General features: G+C 37.1%; 1 protein-coding gene across 1 annotated transcript in view; it reads left to right on the forward strand.

Annotated features, from left to right (window-relative positions):
• Positions 1-4183, forward strand: part of LOC107567300 (anion exchange protein 3-like) — a 66981-nt gene extending 62798 nt beyond the window's left edge. Inside the window, 6 exon segments of the mRNA XM_016252961.1 lie at positions 216-305; positions 520-686; positions 802-1055; positions 2300-2469; positions 3142-3315; positions 3426-4183. Coding sequence (XP_016108447.1) covers positions 216-305; positions 520-686; positions 802-1055; positions 2300-2469; positions 3142-3315; positions 3426-3503 — 933 coding nt within the window. The 3' untranslated portion in view covers positions 3504-4183.
• The last annotated feature ends 23462 nt before the right edge of the window (positions 4184-27645 follow it).

Below are 27645 nucleotides of genomic sequence, written 5' to 3' on the forward strand. Positions count from 1 at the left end.
ATATATATATACACCCACACTTATATTTATATATATATATACATATGTGTGTGTGTGTGTGTTTCAAATAAATTCATTTAGTTTTACTGAAAAACAACAAAATTGCTGATTACAACATTTTTTTGTGGTTAGGATTCCTTGTGAGCAAACATTTTGAGCTGACTAAAAAGTTTGACATCCTCTGTTTGTGTGTGTATCATCTGTTATTATCAAAGGCCAGACGAATTATTGGTGATTTTGGGATTCCTATCTCTATACTCATCTCTGTGCTGGTGGACTGCACCATTCCTGATACATACACACAGGTAACCGCACTGTTAAACTCTCACGTGCAATATATGTATATTACAGCAAAGAAACTCCTCTCCCAGCATACTCTTCTTATTAAGTTCTGGCCTGTAATTGGAGGCAGGTTTCTTCCGTGGCTGTATTACAGTGTGGTTGGTTTGGCAGAGCACTGTAACCAATGAATCCTGGGATATCTGGGATACGAGCACTTGTGTTTTTTTGTGGTTGCAGAAGCTGAATGTCCCCTCTGGTTTCTCGGTCACATCTCCGGACAAACGGAGCTGGTTTGTCAGCCCGTTTGGAGATAAACAGCCTTTCCCTGTTTGGATGATGGGTGCCTCAGTGATCCCGGCCCTGCTGGTTTTTATCCTCATATTCATGGAGACTCAAATCACCACGTGAGTAAGCTAACAGATCGTGCGATGTTCTGTCTAAGCTCAGATGGAAATGCAGTACAATTCAAATGGTTCTGTGGCTCATTGCATTTATTGCATCAATTTGTCCCGTCTGCAGCTTGATAGTGAGCAAGAAGGAGCGGCGTTTGGTCAAGGGTTCTGGCTTTCATCTCGACCTGCTTCTGATAGTGACTTTGGGAGCTATCTGCCCACTCTTTGGTCTGCCCTGGCTGACTGCCGCCACTGTGCGCTCGGTGACTCACGTGAATGCACTGACAGTCATGAGCAAAGCCACTGCCCCCGGAGAGAAGCCCATGATCCAAGAAGTTAAAGAGCAAAGGGTGACAGGGATGTGTGTGGCTATCCTAGTGGGTAAGAAACACACACACACACACACATTTATAAAACAGATATTGACAGAAAACTAACTGGATGAGCCATGTTAGTGCACCTGTGACCATGTATTCTATACATACTACTGCTCAAAAGTTTGGAGTCGTAAGAAGCTTTTTATGTAAAAATACAGTGAAATATACATTAAATATTATTGCAGTTTAAAATAAGTTTTCCATTTTAAATTATTTCAAAATGTAATTTATTTCTGTGATCAAAGCTGAATTTTCAGCATCATTACTCCAGTCTTCAGTCACATGATCCTTCAGAAATCATTCATGCTGACTGCTGCTCAAAAAAAAAAAATCTTATTATTGTCAATGCTAAAAAAACTGTTGTGCTGCTAAATATTTGTTTGGAAAAAAATAGATTTTTTTTTTCAGGATTGTTTGATAAAAGTTCAAAAGAACAGCATTTGTTTGAAATATAATTTTTGTAACCTTTTTACTGTCCCTTTTAATCAGTTTAACGCTGAATAAAAGTATTAATTTCTTTAAAAAAATCTTACTGAGCCCAAACTTGTTACTATGCAATGCTAGTAACAGCATCGAGGTTTCATGTGTGACTTGGTTATTGATGACGGTATAATATTTAATAACATTAATTTACACATTAATTTAAATCACATTAATTGGGTAGCATCAGCTATAATAAAATAACATCAAATGGTAGTACGTTTAAAAGTAGTTAACTACCTTTAGCTGTTAAGGGTGCTGCCATTTTATTTGTTTTTATATGACCATTTTTAAAACAGTCAAAAGGGAGAAGTCAGAGCTTGCAGTTGCAATTATGAATTTGACAGAAGTTTTTACTACTCCAAAACCTGCAATTACAATGAACACACCAGAAATTTGCTGCGTTGCTTGGCAATCGTGAACATCCTACATTTCAAATAATGTACTTAACTATGTATGTGACTATATGTACTTAATAGGTGGAAGAACAGTTTAATCTGATTATCTGTATATAAAATTAAAATATTTATTGAAAATCATGGGTTCATACTCAGCATCACGTTGTGCATATGTGACAGTAAAACCATGGTAAACTTACTGTAACGCATGGTTTTGAGTGGATTATTGCTGTATTAACGACATCTGTTTTATATTTCAGACTACTCAAGTTTCCTACTTGACATTAACATTTTTCAGAGAATAAGATTACATTAAATTAAATTGTGGGAAAAAAATCTTTATTCTGTCAATCCCATCACCTCTGTGCAGGGTTGTCTATAGTGATGACAGATGTGCTACGACATATTCCTCTGGCTGTGCTGTTTGGAATATTTCTGTACATGGGCATCACGTCTCTTACTGGTATCCAGCTTTATGAGCGAATCACACTCATGGTCACACCCGCAAAACATCACCCTGACCACATCTATGTTACCAAGGTAACCACTTTTTCCTGAGACTTTGAGGTAGTAGTGATGGCAACGATGACAGCTTATTTATTTGGCATGACATTTCAAAATATCTCACTTTCAACATTTGATATGTTATCTATATTCTACTGTGAATAAAATATAAGTTTATGAGACTTGTAAATTATTCCATTCCTTTTTTACTCACAATTTGTACAGTGGCCCAACTTTTTTGGAATTGGGTTTGTGTGTTTGTGTTTGATTTCTACATGGTAGATGCTAGAAGTTTGTACTAAATTGACATGTGGATTCTGTTTGAAAGCTTTTGAAGCACCACAAAGTGGCGCACAAATCATCAGTTCATTTTGCACTTTTTAACACAACCTTAAAAATTTTTATTACAAACCATATTTGACAAATTTGAACACTGTATATTATTCACATGTACAGTGGGGTCCAAAAGTCTGAGAATACATTGAAAATCTATGATTGAACATCTAATTTAAACTTTGAAATAAACAAATGTAAAAAAATCTTAGGAGGTAATATAAATACGCACTATTTCTAGGTCACTTATGAAATAAGCAAATTTGTGTCTGACAATTTACAAAAAGAAGAAAAATAAATTAGAAAAATGCAAAATAGAAGCTTTTCACTAGACCTTATTGTAATTCATCATTGCATGATTTGTTTCACATACAGGTGAAGACATGGCGTATGAATATGTTCACCATCATTCAGTTGTTGTGTATCGCCCTGCTGTGGGTGGTGAAGTCGACTGTAGCCTCTCTGGCTTTTCCCTTCATCCTAATCATGACCGTACCTCTGCGTAGACTCATCCTGACCAGGATCTTTGAGGAGAGAGAGCTTGCAGCGGTGAGTTCATGTTGTATTCATGTTTGTCTGATGATCTGAACACAAGCAGACAGCTGAGAAAATCCACCTGGTGTTGATTTCATTTTAAAATGCAGTTTTTGTTCTTGCAGTTGGATGCTGATGAGGATTCGCCCAATTTTGATGAAGATGGACGGGATGAATACAATGAGATCCACATGCTTGTCTAGATGCAGGTCACATGGCTCACCTCTTCACTGACCAATCGAATGCAGGTCTCTGGATAATGGGAAAGATGTACGGAATCGGAAGAACTCTGATGCACTGCCCGCTTTCAGAATTATTTCATGTGTACTTTGAAATTTTGTAAACCTCCATTATAAATAGAATTACAGATCATGTTTTGGATACTATTATTATTTTTCTTTTTTTCTTTTTGTTTTTTTTTCCCTCCAAAATGTGGCCTACATGTTTGTCTGCTGCTGCCCAGTGACCTTTGAATATAAGAATAGATACAAACCGTGCACCCAAAGTGCAATGATGGTGAAACTAATCCAATAGGTTGGTTCTTACACCCCCTATTCACCCCATCCGAATGCACTGCACCCATCCGGACCAGACCTACTGCCTGTAGATCTTAGTTGCCTTGTACTGTACTGTAGGTGTTGACCACAGGGTCTGAATATTACAGTAGCACGACCCCTCAGTGCCCTTAGAGTGGTCAGTCATTTTGCTGTGCAGTTCCGTTGCTTGAAAACAGTAGTGCAGTCCCTTTAGACATACTTTATGCAGTAGTGCTATTACTTTGATCAATATATTACAATAATAATTAAAAAACATTGTTTAGCTCTCCATTTCCCTTCAAAACAGATTTCCTTCTAAAAGTGCATTTTATTTTATTTTATTATTTTGTTTTATTGTTTTCCATCTGAAGTTGTTTAGCTCTCCATGATTTCCCTTCCAAACAGATTTACTTCTGAATGTGCATTTTAATTTTATTTAATTTTATTTTTCCATCAGAAGTTGTTTAGCTCTCAGTACACGATTTCCTTTACAAACGGATCCACTGCTAAAAGTGTACTTTATTTTGCTTATTTTTAAAATTAATTTATTTTTATGAATTTTTATTTTCATTTTATTTCGGTTTATTTATACTGAAGGTTCCCAAAATGATTGATTTTTTTGTTTTTTTTCGAGAGCACCTCAGCTATTTTACTGCTATATATAAATTTGGCATCTAGAATTTATTGCCCAAATATGTTATTATTATAAATATTGGTGTGTTTGTGTGCGCGTTTTCAATATAGACCTTTTCAGAGAACTAATTCTATTCCTTATGCTGTCATACTGCAATAGATTCGGGAACAGTTCAGCTGAAATAGGTTAAAGCCATAGAAACTCAGATTTCGTTTTTGACTTTTTCAATCAATGCTATTCCAAAGGCTGTCAAACTGCCAGTGTGAATGGATGCACTTATCTTTGGCTTCAGAGATTCGTGCTGCCAAATTGTTAGTCAGGGCCATGGAGGGTAGCGACAAATTTCCGCTGTTTTAAAAGGAAGCACGTGACCTTTTAAAATCCTCGTTAAGCCAGCAAATCCATGTTTCCCTTGCATTAAAGCCATATGTTAATTTTCTGTTAAAATACGTTTTACAAACCCAACTTCATATGCAACAACATAAAAAACATAGTTTGAGCATCCCAACCAACCCTACACAATCAGCCAATGGGTTGAGTTTGGGGCAGGACTAGCAGTTTGACCGACCAATGGGAGATGGGGACGAACTTTCGAGTAACCTGTTTGCAATTCCATTTGGAGAAAAAAAGAAATTACGCACTTTGCCTTTAACATCTTCATCAATCCCTTTGGGAAATTTCCTCTGAACAAAACAGCCTCCTAACAGACCTGAAAACAGGAAGAATCGTTCCATTACAGTCATGTTTTGAGTTCGGACAATTGCCTTTAGAGAAAGCTGCCCTTTTGGACTATAAATATCAGGCCGTCCATGCGTGTATTGAATTTGTTTGTGCATAATACAGACTTCTGGGCCTAGTCACGCTAGACTAGCTCATTTCATCACAAACACATATTCCACATGTGTTTCTTTTTGCTCTGGTTTTTAGTGTAAAAACAAGAGGAAATTGTGCAATGTAGGAATATCTGTTATGCAGTGCTACTCCGAATAGATGTTTAGTTTCTTGGAAAGCACAAGCCTAAGTGCTGCTCTCGAGCCTGAGAGTGGTAAGTGGAGATCTGTGGTTGTGAATGGCCGGTCTTTGAAGCACTTAATATGAAGCCACACATCAGACATGTTTTACCGTCTAACCTTAGTTGAGCCATCGGATAGCTGTGAATTCCAAAAGGGTAAACCGACGGTAAAATGTTGGTTTTAATTTTTCCCTCTCAGCATTTATCATTACGGATGTAGCTGAGAGATGAAATTAGATGAGGACAAGCTGTCTGTGATGCTGTCGAATCGGATCCCCAGTGTGTGAAGCCTTTGGCAGGCTCATCACATGGTAAGCAGGAGATCTTAGCTTTAGCAACAAATGTTAGCTTCCCAAAGACAAATGGTATTGCTTAGATGTGATCATTTTCGTAGCTCGGGAGATTTATTGAATTCTCAGTGAGGTTTCATGTAAGGGAAATGGAAAATGGCATTCATATTTGATTTGTTTCTGATGAAATAGGATTTTTATTGAGATAATATATAGGGCGGGAGTTGAATTTTTCCAAGATTTAATTGTGAAAAGTGAGCGTTAAATGCCAAAATGGAGACAGGTGGTGAAGGGGCTGTGCTAAAATATAAGAGTGCTTAGTGACATCAGCAAAAAGGAAAGTCATTTCATAGGCAGAGTTGTTACACATTTTATGAGGACAAAATTTTATTATTATTTTTTTTTTTTTAATGATGTGCACTGAGGCCAGGATTTTTCTTAATGAAGAAAGTTGGATTCATTTTGACTTGGTCTGAATATAGATTATTTGTTCTTGACAAGAACTGATGGAAAATGTAGAGCATTTTTGGAACTTTGCTCCATTTTTTTCCTCATTGCTTGAAATGATAATATGGAGATATTCAAGTTATTCGGTCACTCTTATAGCTGTTTTCTGCTTGGGGTTATTAGTTGCTTGTATAACTTGAAGATATTTGTTGCTTTATGGACGGTCTGAAGGTTAATGCACTGCCACTGCTGCTCACACTGCCGTCACACTCAATCTCTGCAGGCTTGCTTTGGATTCTCTGAGTAAATACAATCCATGCAACAGAAAGAAAAAGGGAGATGTTTTTTCAGAGGCTTTTGGGTTTTGAATTTGTCAATCTTCATCTTCCACTGTGAATTAGCATTAAACGCTAAGTTGCACAGATCTGTCTATTGCACTATTTACATACTTGGTTTTGATCCATGGATTGTGAACATTATGGCCCAAATGTGTAGTTGTCACGTTTGACAGATCAAGCAGTGAAGTTTTGGACATGCCTTATTTTATGTGTTGGTTTTCGTATTATTATTATTTGTCTGTCTATAGAAGCCCTTAAACCAATTTTGAGCTTGTCAGACGCTTTAGTAGCTATTAGTTTAGCTGCCATCTTGGATTTTTGATTAGAAAATGGGCTGCTTACAAATCTTTAGATCAGTTAAATGGATAGTTCACCTAAAAAATAATTTTGTGATCATTTACTCACCCTCATGTACTTCCAAGCCTGTTTGACTTTCTTTTGCGGGACTTAAAAGACATTTTGAGACACAAAGGAAGTCAACTGGGCTCCAGTGTTGTTTGGTTCCCAATGTTCTTCAAAACATCATCTTTTATGATCCACAGAAAAAGGAAAAGTCATACAGATTTTTTTTTGGTTGAACTATGCATTTCATTCAAGGAAAATCTACAACCTACTGGTCAAAAGTATTTGCTTATAACTTTTGAACAATTTGGCCTGAAGTGAAACCATTTGGCCTCCTGATTCCTTGAAATCACTGATACCATGTCTTGAAGCAACTTGAGCAGTTTTGGGCCAAAACCTACTAATGATCACCAAGTTTGTTGCTGCTCTTACAAATGTATTCCAGTTTCTCCATATTTGGCTCTGATTATTTTCAAGAGTATCCTTTTATTCAGCAGCTATTCAATTGAAGTTTTGTATTCAAAACCTTTTTTTTTTTCTGCAACTATCAGTTGTGGCAATGTGGTTCGATAGCTAAAGATCTAGTCTAGTGATCAGAATCCTGAATTCATTAACTAGCCTAGTTTTGCAAATGTAAATCAAATTCCTTCAAGCGCTTGGCCTCATAATTGCTGCTTTCAGTATTTCAGTAATTGTCTGCTTTTATTTATTAGCAACCAATATGTTTGATATTCAATATTGATATTCAAATTCAATATAGAATTTCCCTGCAGGTTAGGAAAGGTTGTCCTTTAAGCACACACACACAAAAATAATTTCATGAGCCACAGATGTGACCCAGTGAATGTACATGGGCAGTGTAGATTTCTTGTTCATTGTGTCTGCAACCACAGTAACAGTTTTCATGGTTACAGACGGGTTACTCGCCCAACTAACAACTATCTGGCAGACTTTCGCCTGGTGTGGAAGTCCAAAAGCTCTCTATAGTTGAAGGACACAGGTTTGCGAGGAGCTCAAAGATGTGGGTACCTCTCTTATTTTAGGGGCATATGAGCAGTTGAAAAAGAAAACACTTTGTGTGAACTTGGTTATGTGAGCTAATAAAAAGCACTTCTAGAATGCCGTTTCCTGCGTGTGGTTTTTAGGATGAAAAGGAAGTAGTATGAATGGTGCAACAACAGAATGAGCGTCTGAATGAGTCGGGTTTTGGTGGATGGTGCCACCCTGATCGTCCAGACCACCCACCTGATGCTGTGAAAGATGTGTTAGTGTTTATCTTCGTGTCTGAACTTTCACTTGCTTTCATGTTGTGAATGTTAAATATACACCATTCTTCTTCCCATTGTGATTAAATGGATGACAATCAGAAATATTTGCAGTCAGATTATATTAATCTTATTCACACCCAACATATTTTGCATTCAGCAGTGCACAGACACAAACAACACTAAAGCCAGTGTTTTGGTTCTAACAAAGCATTTTACTCTGTTGTAAACCGTGCATCAGTTCAGACTACTGAGACTCATTGTGCAAAGGAAAACACTTACCTCTGTTACATGCTTTTTTTCAAACGATGCTAATTAACTTTGTATTTTAGATCCATATGATGACCCCTAGCTAACACCTTAAAAAAAAAAAACATAAAGGATCCTTTATTTCATGTAGTGTTTTTGAGTTTCATTTTAGACTGTCAAAATGACCTCTTGTAGATCTCAAAACGTGTTGCCTGGTCATAAAGACGTGTAGTTTGTCTGTCAGAAAGTAAGACAAACATTTTGAGTTCATATGATAAAAACAATGTATTACTTTAGTAGCAATACTGTAAATACTATGATGTTATGTGGATATTTAATAGCAGTACCAATTGCTATTCTGTAAAACGAAAAAAAAGTAAAATTATTTTTTTTGTCTCAAAATAAATATTTATGTGTTTCAAATGTCTTTGCATCGACTGTGTAAATTGCTATGTCTAGTGACCAGTATGAATCAATGAAAATATAGGGCTGGGGGATAGCAAAAATAAATAAAAACATTAAAAAAGAGATAAAATGTGTTATTATATATTACTTATTATTATTATTATTATTATTATGAATAATAATTGTGTGTGTGTGTATATATATATGTATATATAGGTGTGTGTGTATATATAATATGTATATAATAATTTTTTATTTATTTATTGTTTTTATTATTATTAGGGTACCATTCAGCTGGTGTGTATGTATGCACTACTCTTCAAAAGTTTGGATTCAGAAAGTTTTTTTTTTCTTCTTTTTCTTTTTCTTCAGTTTTAATTATTTTATTCCGCAAGGACACAGTCAATTGATCAAAAGTTACAGTAAGGACATTTACAATGTATAATAAATGAAATAAATGATGTTCATTTGTACTTTCTATTCATCAAAGAATCTTGAAAAACAAAATCCTAAAAATCTTGGTTTCCACAAAAATATTAAGCAGCACAACAGTTTTCAACACTGATAATGAGAAATGTTTTTTGAGCACCAAATCAGCATATTAAGATGATTAGGATGTACACAAAATAAGATGTACAAAAAAATTGCTACATTTACAGTAAGTGAACACTTACACAATATTGTGTACCTTGAATCCAAAGTCGTTTGGGATAAAGTGTCTGCCAAATGCATAAATGTAAATGTAATCTAATAATATGGTCTTTAGGAAACTTAATAGCAAATTAAATAGTGCATTAAAATAATTGCAGATATATTGTGAAGCCTATCAAAACATCTGTGAGTACTTTGATTCATGCACATAGTCCATTCTGAAATGCAACACACTCTCCAATCATTAGTCTTTGTTTGGCAGTCTATACTCATGCAGTTTGAAGTGCTGGCAGAGGAATGGTATAATGAATGGGACAATGACACGGGGCACAATGAGCAGCAGCGGGATGGGAACACCTGGATCCTCCTTATATGAGCACATGGAGAAATAAACCTTATGGATGTCCAGCAGAATGTGGTGTCTGTTGGAAGCATCTGTACAGTATGTGAAGTTAGCCAGATTCTCCAGGCACAGCATCAGGCTGACGTATTATCTGAGAGACCAGAGAAAATAGCAGGTGAATTTCTTATTTTCAGGGAATAGAAAATGAAAATTTGCCACAGTTTACAAACCCTTTGGCCATCCAAGATGTAAATTAGTTTGTTTCTTCATCAGAACATTTAAAGAAATTTGCCATCACACCGCTTACTCACCAATGGATCCTCTGCAGTGAATGGGTGCCGTCAGAATGAGTCCAAACAGCTGATAAAAACATCACAATAATCCACAAGTAATCCACACCACTCCAGCCCATCAATTAATGTCTTGTGTTGTGAAAAGCTGTGTGTTTTTAAGAAACAAATCCATCATTAAGGTGTTTTTAACTTCAAACGGCTGCTAAAATATGAGTCAATGATCCGTCATAATATTTCTCTGGTGAAAAAGTTCACTCGTCTGAATCAGGAGAGAAATAGGCACAGATCAACCACTGTTTACAAACCAAAACAGTTCTAAACAAATATGTCAGTGGATTTTGTTGTGAGAAAACAACAGGGGATGGACTTTTTCACTGGAGGAAACGTTATTATGGATTATGGACTTTTGGTATTTTGGCAAGAAGTGACCGTTTAAAGTTAAACATTTTAATAATTTGTTAATTACACGCAGCTTTTCACTTCACAAGACATTAACTGATGGTTTGGAGTGGTGTGGATGACTTGTGGATTATTGTGATGTTTTAATCAGCTGTTTGGACTCTCATTCTGACGGCACCCATTCACTGCAGATGATCCATTGGTGAGTGAGTGATGTAATGCAAAATTTCCAAATCTGTTCCCATGAAGAAAGAAACTCATCTGCATCTTGGATGGCCTGAGGGTGAGTACATTTTAAACAAATTTTCATTTTTTGGGTGAACTATTCCTTTAAACTTTACCTCAAAATGACTTTACTTCCAGAATTCCATTTGCTTCCAAAAGAAATGCCCCCAAAACATTAATGTTTTTTTGACAAATGTATTAATAGTTCCATGAAATGCATGGACTCAACAATGCTAATTAACGTCAACAGCAACCGATTTGGGAAATGTTTTTTCTTCCATTTTTTCAAACTGATCAACCTCTTTATTAATAAAGTGCAACTGATATAACAGTATAGATAGGACAATCTATACATCATTATATAACTAGCTGAATTTATCGCTTGCTTTTAGCATTGTTTCCTCCCATTTTGTCAGTATAGAACTGTGACCCGTTATTTGGGTCACAACCCTCCAGTTGAAAACTACATGTATAACCTATTCATTAGTAGAAACTAGGGGCCAAACCATAAAAATGTTGTCCTGGGCCCCCTGAATTGTAGCGATGGTCCTGGAACTACAGAGAAGTGAAGTTGAAGGTAGGCTGTAATTTGTTGACTCGTAGGGATACACAATTACTTGGACTAAATATTTTGGCTTAAGACAACCCACATGGACGAGCTGTCATGAAGATTGAAGAGTGTAGAGTCATGCTCTGTGTTTGACTTGACTGTTCATAAAAATCTGATGTTACAAAGACCCCGGGGAAGCAGAATGACTAGACTTTCCCATGACTGCAGACCCTCTGTGAGGGGGACCATTCAAATCTGGACTGGGGGAATAGTGTTATTTTTGTCCCATCCTCTGCTGTCACTCAAATTCAAGACTTCTTGATTGATAGATGGATGGTTGGATAGATGGGGTTAATATTTATTTATTATTGTCTCAATTCTACTGTGTATAATCATGTATTATTTTTCTCTCCACTTTCGGTGTTTATCCTTTACATATTTTATGCACAGTCTATAGAGCAGACTATATTTAAATTTCTCTGCAGGTTGCATTCTGTATGTAACTGTGTATATGACAAAAGCAATTATTGAATCTAAATATAAAATAAGATGAAAAAGATAAAATAATAAATAACATTTAATAATAAACATAATAAAATGTAAAATTATAATACAAATTTAAATAAGATGAAATTAAAAGATAAAAATGATCAAATTAATTAAAATATAAAGTAAAATAATAAAATTACTATAAAATGCAAAGATACAATAAACTAATAAAATAGATTCAATAAACTAACTCAAAATAAAAATAAATGAAAGGGGTGTTATTTTCATAATATCTATATAATGGTTTTTATTAATATTTTGAATTAGATTTTATGTTTTTAGTTTTCATTTTGAGATACATTTTTAGCAATATTTTAATATGCTTTTGTCATATTTTAAATATTGCTGTAATTTAAAAAAAAAAAAATATTTAGTTAGTAATATAATGCTTCAACTTGAAATTATTTCAGTTAGTTGCCAAGCCAACATTTCTAAATTTAGTTAACGATAATGGCATTTAAAAGCTCTAGAAGTTGGAAAGGATTCATAGTATTTTTCACATATTTTTTTATATAGTATTCTAGCTTTGTCAAGCCAATATAACGATCCAGTATCTCACCTTCTAGTGCTTGGCCAGGGACAATTTAATTGGTAGTTTGCCATGGTCTGAGTGAATGGCTCCACACAATATTCATAAACGGCGGCATCAAAGGTGACTTTGTCACATGGCAGTTTCCTGCACTTTGCTGGCAGGTTCTGACCTTTCCCGCTCCCTCCACCAAGCCTGGGACGAAGTACCAGAAGATGCATTAGAAAAGAAGCATTAGCCATTTCTACAGCCACTAAAAGATGTATAGTTTACACAACGGATGATTTCACGTCTGTAAAAGGCCATTTGCTCTGATCTAATTGCATTAGTTTGTTACACACAGAAGACGGAGGGTCTATTGCATCTCTCATAAAGGCATTCAGTGAGGTTGTGATTACCTGTGAACGCTAAACACATAATGAAACGGGCAGAAATCACAGAGGCCTCGCTTCTCTCCATCCCTGCAGAATTCTGAGAAAAGCAGAGAACCTGTGAGTTTTCGTTAATAATTGCAAACAATGCCTGTATTAATGGCTCGATGCCTTTCAAACAGATCCGTGAAACTGGCCCAAAGGATATTCTTTATCTTGATGAGAAATATAATCCACGGCGGGCTGAGGAGGTGGTCTCATAAAGCACAATATTTAAGTGGTCTCTTTATTCGGCTGACATGGTTATGGCCGCGGTCCATTTGCTCACTTTATCATGTTTCCAGAGCTCTTGTTTAGAGTTCCCCTCTGATGAGTCTCCCACATTTGGTGATTTATATCTAAGTATGCCTGACTTTTACTGACATGGGCAAGATGCACATTTTCTCTTGGCTCTGATTTAATGGAACAATCTTTCCAACAGCATGTGTCTCAGCTGGGCTCAAACAGTGTCAAAATATTCCAAAAAGGCTCATTATTCCTGCAAGCACTTGTAAGCTTTTGTAAAAAATATTTTTTTACGCCCACCATCCTTGATTATGAAACATGTGCGAAAGACCTTTTATTTACAAAAACAAGGGTTCAGATTACAGTCAAATATATCAAATGGCTTTTGGAAAGTCAGTCTCGACCCAAAGGAAAATATTGCTCAGAGATTTTTACCGAAATTTAGGGAAAATGCAAAGTTAATGGAGCTCTCAATTACATTACATGAAAGTATAAATTTTGTCTCGGATGCAAAAAGGGGAAATTCTTCAGAGACTTCTAGTAAATAACTCATTGCTAAATGGCTGAGTTGTTGTGTACACCCATCTGTACTACATGGATAATGGTCAAAATGTTCAAACCAAAGTCCAGTGGTTTGTCATTCCCTCATCACAAACAGATAGATATTTATTATGATCTTTAGCACCACCCATTATTATGTTTTTTTTTCTTTTTCCAATAAAATCCAGCTATTATGATCTAAATTGTAATCTGCGTTTACCTTGCCTTTGGATCAGATGCTCAGATTACATCACCTGCTTATGCTAGATGATCAATTCAAGTGTCTTGAGAGAGAGAGACGCACGCACGCACGCAGTCACTGAAACTCTTGATGTTAATTAGAGTGGGAATTTGCTTTCGCAATGACAGCCACTGAGCGTCTGGACATCTGTTTCCTTCCTACAATATAACATTTTATGTAAAGTCAATATCAAACAGCATTTTTGGCATCACGTACTTGGATATTGCTAAAGAACTGCAGGACGGAAACAGATTTTTATCTAAAGTTAATACGAAATGGCATTTTTGGCATGGCATACTTTTATACATATTGCTAAAGCATTACAGTGGGATAAAAAATCAAATAAAATGAATTAATTTTGCATTAAAAATAATAATAATAATAAAATAATAGACTATATGGATGAACCACTTTTAAAGGTGGGGTAAGTGATTTCTGGTAGCCAATGTTGATATTTCAAATCACCAAAACAAACAAGCCCCAACCCCAAAAGGGTATCGCCCCTATTTTGATGGCTCCGCCCACAGGGAGACTAAAACAAGAATGTTTGACAGAACGTTTTGTTACAGATGTGCTTGTCTTTCAATTTGTCTTTCAAACAGAGTTGCTAATCCGCGTATTATACGAGACTGTGGGCTTCTTTTTTTTGTAAAGTTGCGTGAAAAAGTCGCGGGTTGCGTTTTTTTTGGGGCTTATTAAAAAAAATATGGTTGCTTGTTAGGAAAACCTATCAAGCAACTTAGTTTCTTTTCATTTATGTTCATTGTATTCTTCAATGCATTGATTGACACTCTGTCTGCTCACAGTTAATAGCCAATCAGTGCAAAAATATAAGTGCTGTAGCGTAATTTGTCAAATATTCCGCCCCCTCCTCATGAGCCAGAGGAGTGGGATTACTTTTTTTCCCTTTATAAGGTAGCCTAATTTATTTTTACAACGTTTTTGTAATGTATTAATTATCACAGGCTGTAAAAAATAAATAAAAAATAAGTAGGCCTATACTAATACTAAGACTATATTTGGTTCGAATAGCCAATATTTTAGTAGGCTATATGTGGCTATGATACAGCTCCCATTTGAAGCTCTTGTGTTTTTCTCCTTTTCCATCTCTCCAATCCTATTCAGCTCACAGGTGATTTTGAGATGAGTTTTGTTCCTGCTTTGTTGCAGTTTGCTGATTTTTGTAAAATAACGTATGTTTTTGCTTTTCAGATAAAAGGCTAGTTTCAGTTTAATCTGTTGCAGGCTCATTTATTGGTAATAAGTAATTGATAAATGATACTGATGATAATTAATTATCAAAAAAATATTGGGCTTGTTTTTGAAGCTGTGGTTGCTTACTTGTCTCGCGAGAGTTGGCAACAGTGGTACGTAACTCGGGCAACGATTAGTTCTGTGAAACAAAGCAAAACCAATGTTACACCATGTCTACACCGGACGCGAGCAGCATGACAAAATACTATAGAACTCATTATGATCAGTGATGCTGTGTACACTGGATGCGGCGCGACACGACACAACAAATCTCCGACAGAAAACTGCTGCTGCATTCTATTTACATTCTAATGACATATTTACACAAATTTCAAATGATTTTCAGCGGTCGCCTTATCGTGTCCAGTGTAGACAGACTTTAGCGCGCCACGACAACTGTCGCATCCGGTGTAGACACTGTGTTACTCACCTATCCGCAGACGTTTTCCTCTTTGGTTTTTAACCACCATCTCTATATTTCTGTCGTCGCTCGGCTCAGGTAATGTCCGTCCTGTGCACTGAAAGCTCTCTCCTCGACATCATGAGTAGACACGCCCCTTACTGCTGATTAGCTACAAGTTTGTTTTGGTACTCGGCCCGACTCAAAAATACATACCCCACCTTTAAGTGAACATCAGAAAAACAGAATATTTGGCATGACATAAGTAAAAAAAAAAGTAAAATAAAATACAAACCACTTTAAGTACACCACTTTAAAGTCAGTATGAAAGCATTTTTGAAAGCAATGTAAGTACATACTGCTAAGCTTTGCAGAGGATTATTATTTACAAACCACTTTAAGTACACCACTTTAAAGTCAGTATGAAAGCATTTTTTGAAAGCAATGTAAGTACATACTGCTAAGCTTTGCAGAGGATTATTATTATCATTATTATTAAACCGGGGTAATTAAGCAAAAAAATACAAATACTAAGAAATAAATATGAAAGCCAAGTTGTTTTTTTATGGATAAACTACTTTAAACTAATCATGAAGCATGTTTGCAACCCATTTTACTTCCATTTTACTTTGTGATGTTATTCCAAATGAAACAAGATATTTATAGTATGGGATTTGATTTTATCTACTAAACTTCATAGGGACTTGGGCAAAATTATTATTACAAAGCCTTTTTTAATAATATGCAGCTATCGTTCAAAATAAGTCCAAAAACATGTTTTGGAAAGTAAAGAAGGTCCATTTTGACTGCATGCTGTGTGTCATGCACATGTACTGTATCCCCTCAAATCCTCATCCTACACACGCCATGATGTAAGACTTTTATTAATAATCTTGCAGATATTTAACTCAAATTTATGAGTGCTGTCTGGTGCATGTTAGTCTACATAATCCTAGAGATTAGATCCCAGGCACAAAAACGGAAAAAAAAGATGATGACAGCACATTTCCCATCCATGCCATTTCGTAGCATATTAGCATTTCATAAATCAGTTCCTGCAAGGCAAACCTTTCCGTGACCTCTAAAAAGTAAGTGGGGATCTATTTGTGAGTGTGTGTGTACTTGTGGAGGGGAAACATTTGTAAACATGAATTAGGTATGCAAGTGAAACTGCAGAGGAAAATGGAAAGCTGAATCAGCCGGGCTAGTGCCTTGAACCTTTCCCATTAAATCATTTCCCCGAATTCGAACCATAAAACATGACGGCTGTCTGAAGCCTGGCCAAAAGGCATTAATAACTCCTGTGTTTTGTTTGAGTTTTAATGCGTCTCCAAAGTTGAGGTTTGGGTTTGTTCAACAGAATGAGAGTGGAGTTTGGCACTCTGTCGCATTTAATAAACAAAATGAATTGCACATATTTTCAAAGAGGGCACAATTTAATAACTCAAAAAGCTTATTTTACATGCTTGGATACAAAATCTTATCTTTCATTGTTCAGTTAACAACTACAATGTGCATTGGCTAAAACAGACATTTCATATTCAATGCAATATTTTGATGCATACATTTGTCTTGGCCAATGACAACAGTTTCACACCAGTGTGGTTCCCAGAAATACATACAAGACAGGAGGTCCAAATGTCTGAGACCAGTTCAAAGTTTTGATTTTGAAAAATTTGAAACAAAAAAGTTATAAATGATAAGAGATATATATATATATATATATATATATATATATATATATATATATATATATATATATATATATACTGTATATATATACTGTAGAGCGGTGGTACACGAGGACTGGAATTGAGAACCACTGGGATCAATGTTGACACCATCAACAGATTTCCCACATACTGCTATGTTAACATTGGAAACTATACAAGGCTTCCCATTGTGCAGAATAAATTTAAGTGCCATATCTATGACTTATATGCACTATTGAACCATTAAGACTGCTGGAGTCGGAAATATGTCAAGATGTGAGTTTATTTCATATTTGAAATGACATCATCTAGGGCACATCACTGATTATTCTGCACCATGCATCATGCACCAGGCACCAAGTTTCAGTGGTTGCAGAACTTGGCCCACCACAATCACCAGCATGTCCTGTTTTAATGGTCGCTAGCCCTATGCTATATGTACCTTCCTGCCCTGTGGTTCCCACACCAGAGCCAGTTCACAACATGACCGCCGCACCAGAGCCTGGGCACAAGATGGCTGCTACATCAGAGCCTCGTCCTGTCATGGCCACCAGAGCCTCTCCACAAGCAATGGCTATTGTGTGTGTGTTTGGGACACATACTGCTCTACAGCCCACAAACCTGTTCCAGCCTATTAATCTGCTCCAGAGCCCACTCCAGTCCATGAATCCTCTCCAGAGCACTCTCCAGTCCATGGATCTGCTCCAGAGCCCACTCAAGCCCATGAATCTGCCCCAGAGTCCGCTCCAGCCCATGGATCTGCTCCAGCACATGAATCCGCTCCAGAGCCCGCTCCAGTCCATTAATCCACTCCAGAGCCTGCTCCAGGCCATGGATCTGCTCCAGAGCCTGCTCAAGCCCCAGAGCTCAGTCTGTGAGTTCTCTGCCTGTCCTGTCACAGCCAAGGAGGCTTTCCCTGAACTCTCTGCCTGTCCTGTCACAGCCATGGAGGCTGTCTCTGAACTCTTAGCCTGCCTAGACACGACCACGAAAGTCATTCCTGAACTCTCCTAATGTCCTGTTATGGCCACAAGGGCCATTTCTAACCTCTTTGTGCTCTCTATTGCAGTTCCGTCTGCTGCGCCTTGGTGGCCTTCAGATCCACCGTGGTGAGTTCCAGTCCCGACTGATCCGTCTTGGTGGTCACCTGCCTCATCAGCTCCACTTTGGTGGACATCTGCTCAGCCTAAGCTATCTTGGTGGTCCCCTGCGCCATCAGCTCCGCTGAAGTGGTCCTCAGCTCCATCCTGGTGGCCATCTGCTCCACCGTGGGGATCTTCAGTCCTGTCTGCTCTGCTGTGGTGGTTATCTGCTCCACCTTGGAGGTCTTCAGCTCCGCCTGTCCGCCTGATTGTTAGCTCACCCTATATAAGCCCGGTTCTCACTGTCATTCATTGCTAAGTCTTGCTAGTGTCAACTGCATTTCTAAGCCTCATTTCCGGTTTCTTCCATGTCTTGGTTCCTGGTCTTATTACTGTTTTTGGATTACCCTTTTGCCTGTGATTTTGCCCTGTTTTTATTGTCTGGACTTACTATCTGTGCATGTGGCCTACAAAAAATGTGTTTTCAATATCTGTGCACCCCAAAGGAAAAAATATGAATTATTTCATGCAAAGCTTCAAATCTAGTGATTATTTATTCTTCACAAGCATTAGCCTGATGCCTTTTAAACACAATTTAGTGTCCGTGTGGAAAATTCCCAAAAATTGTGTTGCTGTCGAAGAATCTAACTGGAGCTTGTCATTTTGCTTTCCAGTTTTCATTTGCAGCATACATCAGGCGGTCCGTAATGTGAGCATGTCGCCTGAGACTGAGACCTAACAGATTTCAGAGACAAACTAATGAGAGCTCAACATGAATGGCTCATAATGATTCAGGACATTTTTAGGGAGTGATGCGTAACACTTTAAGCCATTTCCTTATTAGTTTGTTTATTTATCCTTCCTTGAAATTTAAGGTTTTCGAAGAAGTAATGATCTCACTGAAAGGCTGGTAGCTTAACAACTAGGAGAAAACATCATTAACAATCGTCTTTGCTTAATCCAGATTTGACTCACTTGAGTTGTTGAGGCACTGGAACATATTCTGGATTCTCTAGGGTTGAAGACTGACACCAGCCTTGTCATTTCTGCCAAACTGCTGTTGTGCTGTGCAACCAACTGGGTCCATTTCTGGTCCAAGGTGACCACGTTTACCCCATGTTCGGTGCTTTCCTTGGAGAGCAGAACAGAGAGGAGCCTTATTGTTTCTTTTAATTTTAAACAGCAATTAAAGAGGAACTGGAAAACATTGCTCACCTCTTTCATCTCATCAATCCAAGTTTTCGTTCTGGGTGTTAGCAAGTCCAGATGATCCTTTTGATCCTCTGTTCCTTTCAATTACATTCCAGCGTGAGCAATGGAAACATTCTCCTGCTCCACTGTTACATTTGCTTCGATGAGTCAACCATTTGAAAGATGGACACCTATAAATGCTGTGAAAATACCTTTCAGCGCCATTCTGGATTTTCACACGGCGTAAAATGATTTACCTAATGCACATCCATCTGGAGTTGCTAGGCAACATACACATGTTACAATCACAAGCCATTTGCGATGGGAAAAACTTCCAGGAGTAGTTATGTGAAAACATTTCCATTTTAGAGAGATGCAAGCATAATCCCGTTAACCTGAACAAACACACACCGACTGGGTCCGCATTAGGACCTTGTTGCAGGTCTCAACAATAAGGATATTTTTTTTCTGCTGGCTCGGTCGGGCCAGTAGTTTCCATTTTTACTTGCCCTGTCAACATTTTCACAGGCCCTAAAACAAAAATGAAAAATTTTTGCTACAAAGTGTCAGAAGCAAAGTAGATTTTATATTAAACGCATTGTAAAACATGTCAACCCTCTTCAAGTTTAATTGCTGCCTTAAAGTTTTAAGTGTGATCAAGTTACAGCTTAGTGTTAAGTGCATCACACTTCATATACAGTCGTGGTCAGAATTATTGGCACCCTTGGTAAATATGATCAGTGAAGGCTGTGAAAATAAATCTGCATTGTTAATCATTTTGAGCTTTTATTTAAATTCACAGAAATCTAACCTTTCATTGGATAATAAGAATTTAAAATGGGGGGGGATCATTATGACATAAATGTTTTTCTCTAATACATGTAGCGTCTGGACCACTCAAACACACAATATATATTTTGTTAGCTAGATTTAACAAATACTCTGTAACACCCCAGGAAGCCGAACAGGCCCCTGGTTCCATGGCAACCCTGACACCCGATACATTTACGACCTCCTGGAATTTAGGTGAAGAAAATTGCTTCCTTGCCCATAAGGAAAATCCACAAGGGAAGGACTTTTCTTTGCTAATTAATTAATAGGAAAACCTTTCTTTGAATGATAAATAAAAGATCACAATGATTAACAATGTAGATTTATTTTCACAGCCTTCTTTGATTATATTTACCAAGGGTGCCAATAATTCTGACCACAACTGTAACTACTTTGAATTCCTTTATTTAAGCAGAAAGGTCCCTCTGAGAAACAGTATCTCTTTTACCAGGGAGTTCTGGTCAATATGGACATCCTTACAGAAACAAAATGAAAAAATCATTAAGAACAATGAAGAAATGATGAAGAAAAGTCAGATATTCTGACAATTTATAGGTCGTTATTTCACAATATTTTATGACAACTTCACAGTAGCAATAGAAGATTAAAAAAACGGAAGAAATTAATTTATTCAGCAAGTTTGCATTAAATTGACCAAACGTGAGAAAGACATTGTATAATGTTAGAAAATATTTCTATTTCAAATAAATGTGCTACTTAACTTTCCATTAATCAAAGAATCCTGAAATATATATATATATTTTTTTTTTTTTGAAAAAATGGTTTCAACATTGATAATAAGATATGTTTCCTGAGCACCAAATCAACATATTAGAATGTATTAATGGCTACTGTCAGCTTTGACATCACAAGAGTAAATTATAATTTTTTTAATATTACAATATAAAACCATTATTTTATATTATAATATTGTACAATATTACTGTTTTTATTGTATTTTATATAAATAATAAATAACTGAACCAATACAGCAAATGTTTATCAGCACAGAAGCAAGGACAGCAGAAAACAACAGCTAATGCTTGAATGCTACATTTGACAGAAACAAGACGCCGACTGGCTGTCTTCTGTTTTTGTCAACTAGACTGACAGCATTTATCCTTACTCAAATGCACAGTGGTGATAAGAAACTAAAAAAGCTGCCCAGTTCAAGAGTCATTCTTCCCTTATGGATGTAGAACCCAGCCCAGATCATTAACCGCCATATGCCTCCAATTGAAAACACATATATTGTACAGGAAACCTTATTAAGAGAGGAAACACTCGTACATAATAATAGGAGCCATAGACCAGCCATCAATCTGACTCAAGCGAAAACAAGAACCAGTTGCTTGAGTTCTGATGACAGTTTGACATGGACAGCCTCCAGAGAAAAGGATTATGGGAATGCATCCTATTGACTTCTACTTAAAATGAACCAAATGCCACTCAACTAAACTGAATGTACTGTAATCACGCGTGCAAAGTACAAAGATAAGAACACCACAGTTGACTGTTTCATGGTTTAAAGTGAATAGGTCAAAATCTGCTAATATTGTGCATCTAAATAGTGGGGGGGATTCCCCAAGTTAGAAGAGTAAGTGACACAAGAGGAAACTACAGCAATTAATAACCCAAAAATTTTGTAGATTTATTACACATTATAGCTGTCAGAAGCAAGAGGAATTTTGCTTTGGAGCTCCTGTTGAATACAACACTACTGTTCAAAAGTTTGGCGTCAGAAAGTCTTTGAAATAAATTAATAATTTTATTCAGAAAGGATGCATTAAATTGATAAAAATGACAGTAAAACATTTATATAAAGCATTTCTATATCAAATAAATCTTGGTTGATATAATGAGTGCCTCTAAGGAACGTTTTGACAAATTTAGTCCGGTTAGTGACTTCAAATCATTGAAGAATACTCAGAAAGACACTAAGATTGGTTTGAGGCACAAATTAGTAAGTAAACTCGATATCCATGGCCAAAGCTGTATTTTTTAAGTTGTACTGTACTTTGGATGGGCAAAATGTACAAATATAAAGTCTACACTTTTGTACATTTCTATCTAAGTGGTTAGCTCTTGGCCAGAATCAGCTGCAATGTGGATCAGACTTTATACTTCAAAAGTCAAAAGTCAGGCTACATGAGATGACCTTAAACCCAAAACCTTCTAGACCCGGATCAGACCTTCCTTAAACCTCCAGGTGGCACTCAGACTCCAGTCCTTCAGTAAGCCTGATAAACCTCTCTCTGGTTTCTTCTGCCACTCTTCCTAGAAACCCAAAGGGAAGATGTCCAGGCAGTTCTCCACACTCAATGCAATTATTTATATCTGGACACAAAGAGGAGACTGTGTATCTTGGCAAAGCCGAGGGTTCAACCCTTTCAGTTGACTGGCCGCAGTTCACAAGTGCCAAACAAATCACTGTGTGGTGGGAGCCGGATAATTAATGAAACATGGAGAATGCCGAGAGAGAATGATGTCCTCATATCATGATCTGGGAGGAAAGTTTCAAAGGACAAATGAAGTGTAAAATTAAATCTGCAAGTTGGTTGTAGAGATCTCCCAAAATAGAATAAAAATGAGGACACAGACACTATTATTTATTGTTTCACTCATGGAATATGCTTTATATAGCCGGACGACTACTGAATCTGCAGTACGCACAAAGAAATTCAATAAGCAAGTGCTACTTTAAGATCCGTTTAACACATTTTATGTTGTAAAAACCATTTGTGGGAATTACGCTGATGTTCCCTCAAAATCAACACTGAAAATCTGCATAAAAGTCATCAGGGCCTGCAGTAAAACACGACATGATGAGCTGGCACTAATGGGGATGAGAAATAAAATGGACACTATTATTTATTGTTTCACTCATGGAATATGCTTTATATAGCCGGACGACTACTGAATCTGCAGTACGCACAAAGAAATTCAATAAGCAAGTGCTACTTTAAGATCAGTTTAACACATTTTAATGTAATGTAAAAACCATTTGTGGGAATTACGCTGATGTTCCCTCAAAATCAACACTGAAAATCTGCATAAAAGTCATCAGGGCCTGCAGTAAAACACGACATGATGAGCTGGCACTAATGGGGATGAGAAATAAAATCCGTAATGCTTATTCACCATAGATTCCATGTATACACTTCCTTGTGGAAAAAGCCCTGCCAGATTCTGGTGTGTTAAGAGAAGGGAAGTTCAGAGATGGTGTTAAGGGACCAACTTGTCAGACATTACCTCACAGACCAATCCAAGGTGGCTCAGACTTCATCCTTTACTAAGTTGTACAACCTCCGCCTGGAAATCCCAGACTTTACCCATGGGTCAAATGCAGGAAGCTTGTTAACCGTGGAAAAGTGTTTTTTCCCTGATGCTCTCTTGCCTCGTGTATTGGTAGCAAGAAACAGGTGTCCCTTCACCTGAATGCCAGTTTGCTCAACCCTTAGCTGTCTTCCAGAATCTCTGTGCCTAATGTTTGGAAGAGGAAATTTCTAATTACGGAAAACTTCACTTAAGATGAAAAAGAGACTGTTTCCCACACACACAGATTTATTTTTAGTGAGAATAAATGTCATATTTAGTGTGGCACAAGAACATTAACTCTGAGGATGTTTATACATAGACCAGGCTTGTTGGCTGTGCAGTGGGAATTCTTTGATATTCTGGTTGGTGACCTTGGAAAGACATTGTGTAATACAGCAGCTGCTCAGGTTCATGCCGTTTACTTGTTTTTCCAAAATAAGTGACTCAATTTCATCTCTTAAAGAAAAAGTTCTCCAGAAAATGAAAATTCGCTCATTATTTATTTACTCTCACGTCCTTTCAAACCTGAATGTTGCTATTTATTTTCCAAGGAGAATTTTTGAATGGCTCTTGTCCGTACAAACTTCAAAAGGAACAACTATTCCTTTAATAGAACTGAAGTACAACTAGTCCAAAAATAACTGGTATAATCAATCAGCTATTCTTTTCCATCATAAACCAAACTAAAAACTCATCGTTACATCTGACAAATGGTTTGTTAAGCGAATTTGACTGCTTGTGTTCTTTTCCTGATGATATACAGTGATTTGTATATTCAGGGCTAATCGAGACTTCAGCCTAAAGTCTCCAATGTCTCTTTCATAAGCCACGGGCCACACATGCATGAATAAGCCATAGAATCATAGACAATCCATTAAACAAAGAATCCTTATGCCTGACAGCTTGTTACTACAGGCTAGAGTTACTCAGTCAGCGGCTGTTTCTGTGCTCATAAATCAACAGTGATCAACAACATTCAGTCTCTACAGCAACCATGAGAGACAGACACATGGGGTAACAGAAGCCTGTTTAACAGCACAGCTCTTGATTCACACACAGAGCGATACATGATTTGGGAACAGAAAGAAATAAACTAAATAATAAATTAGCTACAGCTGTTATTGTCAAGCACAGGCTTTTCTGCCAAGTCCAAAAAAAGAACAGTAGTGGCAGCCAAAACAAATGAACAAGTACACACATCAGCAAAATAACTTAAATATTAAGAATTAATTAGTGGTGCATGCTAATTTAAGCATTGCTATTACTATTGGGTTAGGTTTGAACAAGTTTTGAACAAACACCTCAATATATGTACTAAACTTTGGTGCATAACTCGTCTTAACAGTAGGGGGTGGGGGCTAATAGGGGTTGGTGTTAAAGAATTGTGTTTAATAACCCCTACAAATACAACTCATTATATACACTATAAACACTTTAAAGAAGACGGACATGTAGATGTTTGTGAAAGATGTTTTCTCTGTTTTGGAGGATGATTATTTTTTAAATCATACCCTATTTATTGCATCAAAATGTGTTAATACTTTACTATATTTAAGGGTGGATACATCTATCAGTTGTTTATTGCAACAATACATAACTACAATAACTTTGTCTAGTGCTCTTATGAAAGTTTATAGCATGATTTGTGAAAATTTAACTATACTGAATGACATAGCATAGACTTCTTCATGGCTAGTTTTTGCGCATTTCATTTCGTAATCTACTTGTTCTACAGATCTGTGTGAACTAGTGTTAAATGCTGCTGTTTTTGACAGCATTGATAACGTTTATAACAGATAATATCATGATAATTGTTTGCGTTTCCCTTACCGAATGTCGTATCCTGTCAGCAAAAACCTGTCCATGGGCTTTTTTGATTGCTTTCAGTTTAAAGGAACACTATTTTTGAAAATAGACTAATTTTCCAACTCCCCTAGAGTTAAACAGTTGAGTTTTACCGTTTTCGAATCAAGCATAGATCATTGAATCTGATTAGACCGTTAGCTGACATTAGTGCAGCAGGCGCAATGATATTACGCAGCACCTGAAAATAGTGCCCAGCACGCTCCCTGTGCAAGCAGGTGGTCACATTGGTTATTTTGACGGAAGTTAGCCTATTTTCAGGCGCTGCGTAATATCATTGCGCCTGCTGCACCCATGGTACGGCAGCAAAGTTCCTTGATTATTACGCCAGAATGAGAGTATAGTTCCTAGCCATATCGGCCTAGAAAAAAATCGCAACTTTTAATTTTCGGTCGGTCTTAGTACATGATGTAACTACAGAAGAGTCAAGTTTTAAATAGGAAAAATATAGAAACTCTTTGGTCATTTTTGAGCGAGATGCTAACGGTCTAATCAGATTCAATGATCTGTGCTAAGCTACAGCTAAAAGTGCGACCGCGAGACCCGGAGATCGGCTGAATGGATTCGAAAACGGTAAAACTCAACTGTTTAACTCTAGGGGAGTTGGGAAATGAGCCTATTTTCAAAAATAGTGGAGTGTTCCTTTAAGTGCCGGCGATGCAGTGTTGCCAGATATTGATACTAAAACAAACAAAAAACTGAAAATAAATAAAAATAAAACAAAATTATTTCCAATCTTTCGCAAATAAGATAATATAAAGATATCGCTGACTCTAAACTGCAACTTCCTACTTTATTAACTTTCTAAAGTGTTACATTAAGTGGAAAAGACAAGTCCAAAAACACTTGTAATAGCTGGATTTGGCAATCCAGCTATTACAAACTCGCTCAAGACTTGTTCACTCCGCCAGCGTCTCGCAGCGATTTCATAACAGGGACGCTAAACATTCTGGCAAACTGTCTAAACTGAATTATACATGTCATGCAGGCATTCATATGAGGAGTTTAACAGCAAATTAGTCATTCAAAGAACAAATTTTATTTTTGAACATGAAAAATTTACAGAGGTCCGGTCCGGTCGTGGCCTCATAGCTGGTTACGGGCCTGATGACACACACACACACACACACACACCTGAACATAATGATGAAATCAAATCAATAACCATGACAACCACTAACTAAGGGGGAACGGTGAAAACAAACAATTTTCTCAATTGGATTCAAAAATACTTTGCGCACATGCAGAGTGCTGTGACACATAGGCCTATGTTCACATACGTTTAAACATACATTAGAAACCGCTTACATTTTATGAAAATTGGCACAAAAACATACCTGGTGTTTGCGCTACTGACATGAATAACATATCTCAAATCATGGCTTGCGGAAAGGTGTGTTTTTACTTTCTAAAGCCCTATTCCCACGGGATTAGTATTATCTGGGAACCTTGTGTGATTTTGAAATAAACCCCCCCCCCCCCCCCCACCCACGCACAACGTGCGGATTGTTTGCGTTTCCCTTACCGAATGTCGTATCCTGTCAGCAAAAACCTGTCCATGGGCTTTTTTGATTGCTTTCAGTTTAAAGGAACACTATTTTTGAAAATAGACTAATTTTCCAACTCCCCTAGAGTTAAACAGTTGAGTTTTACCGTTTTCGAATCAAGCATAGATCATTGAATCTGATTAGACCGTTAGCTGACATTAGTGCAGCAGGCGCAATGATATTACGCAGCACCTGAAAATAGTGCCCAGCACGCTCCCTGTGCAAGCAGGTGGTCACATTGGTTATTTTGACGGAAGTTAGCCTATTTTCAGGCGCTGCGTAATATCATTGCGCCTGCTGCACCCATGGTACGGCAGCAAAGTTCCTTGATTATTACGCCAGAATGAGAGTATAGTTCCTAGCCATATCGGCCTAGAAAAAAATCGCAACTTTTAATTTTCGGTCGGTCTTAGTACATGATGTAACTACAGAAGAGTCAAGTTTTAAATAGGAAAAATATAGAAACTCTTTGGTCATTTTTGAGCGAGATGCTAACGGTCTAATCAGATTCAATGATCTGTGCTAAGCTACAGCTAAAAGTGCGACCGCGAGACCCGGAGATCGGCTGAATGGATTCGAAAACGGTAAAACTCAACTGTTTAACTCTAGGGGAGTTGGGAAATGAGCCTATTTTCAAAAATAGTGGAGTGTTC

Source organism: Sinocyclocheilus grahami, unplaced genomic scaffold, assembly GCF_001515645.1.
Source record: "Sinocyclocheilus grahami isolate Dianchi unplaced genomic scaffold, SAMN03320097.WGS_v1.1 scaffold1144.1, whole genome shotgun sequence".
Classification (NCBI taxonomy): Eukaryota; Metazoa; Chordata; class Actinopteri; order Cypriniformes; family Cyprinidae; genus Sinocyclocheilus; species Sinocyclocheilus grahami.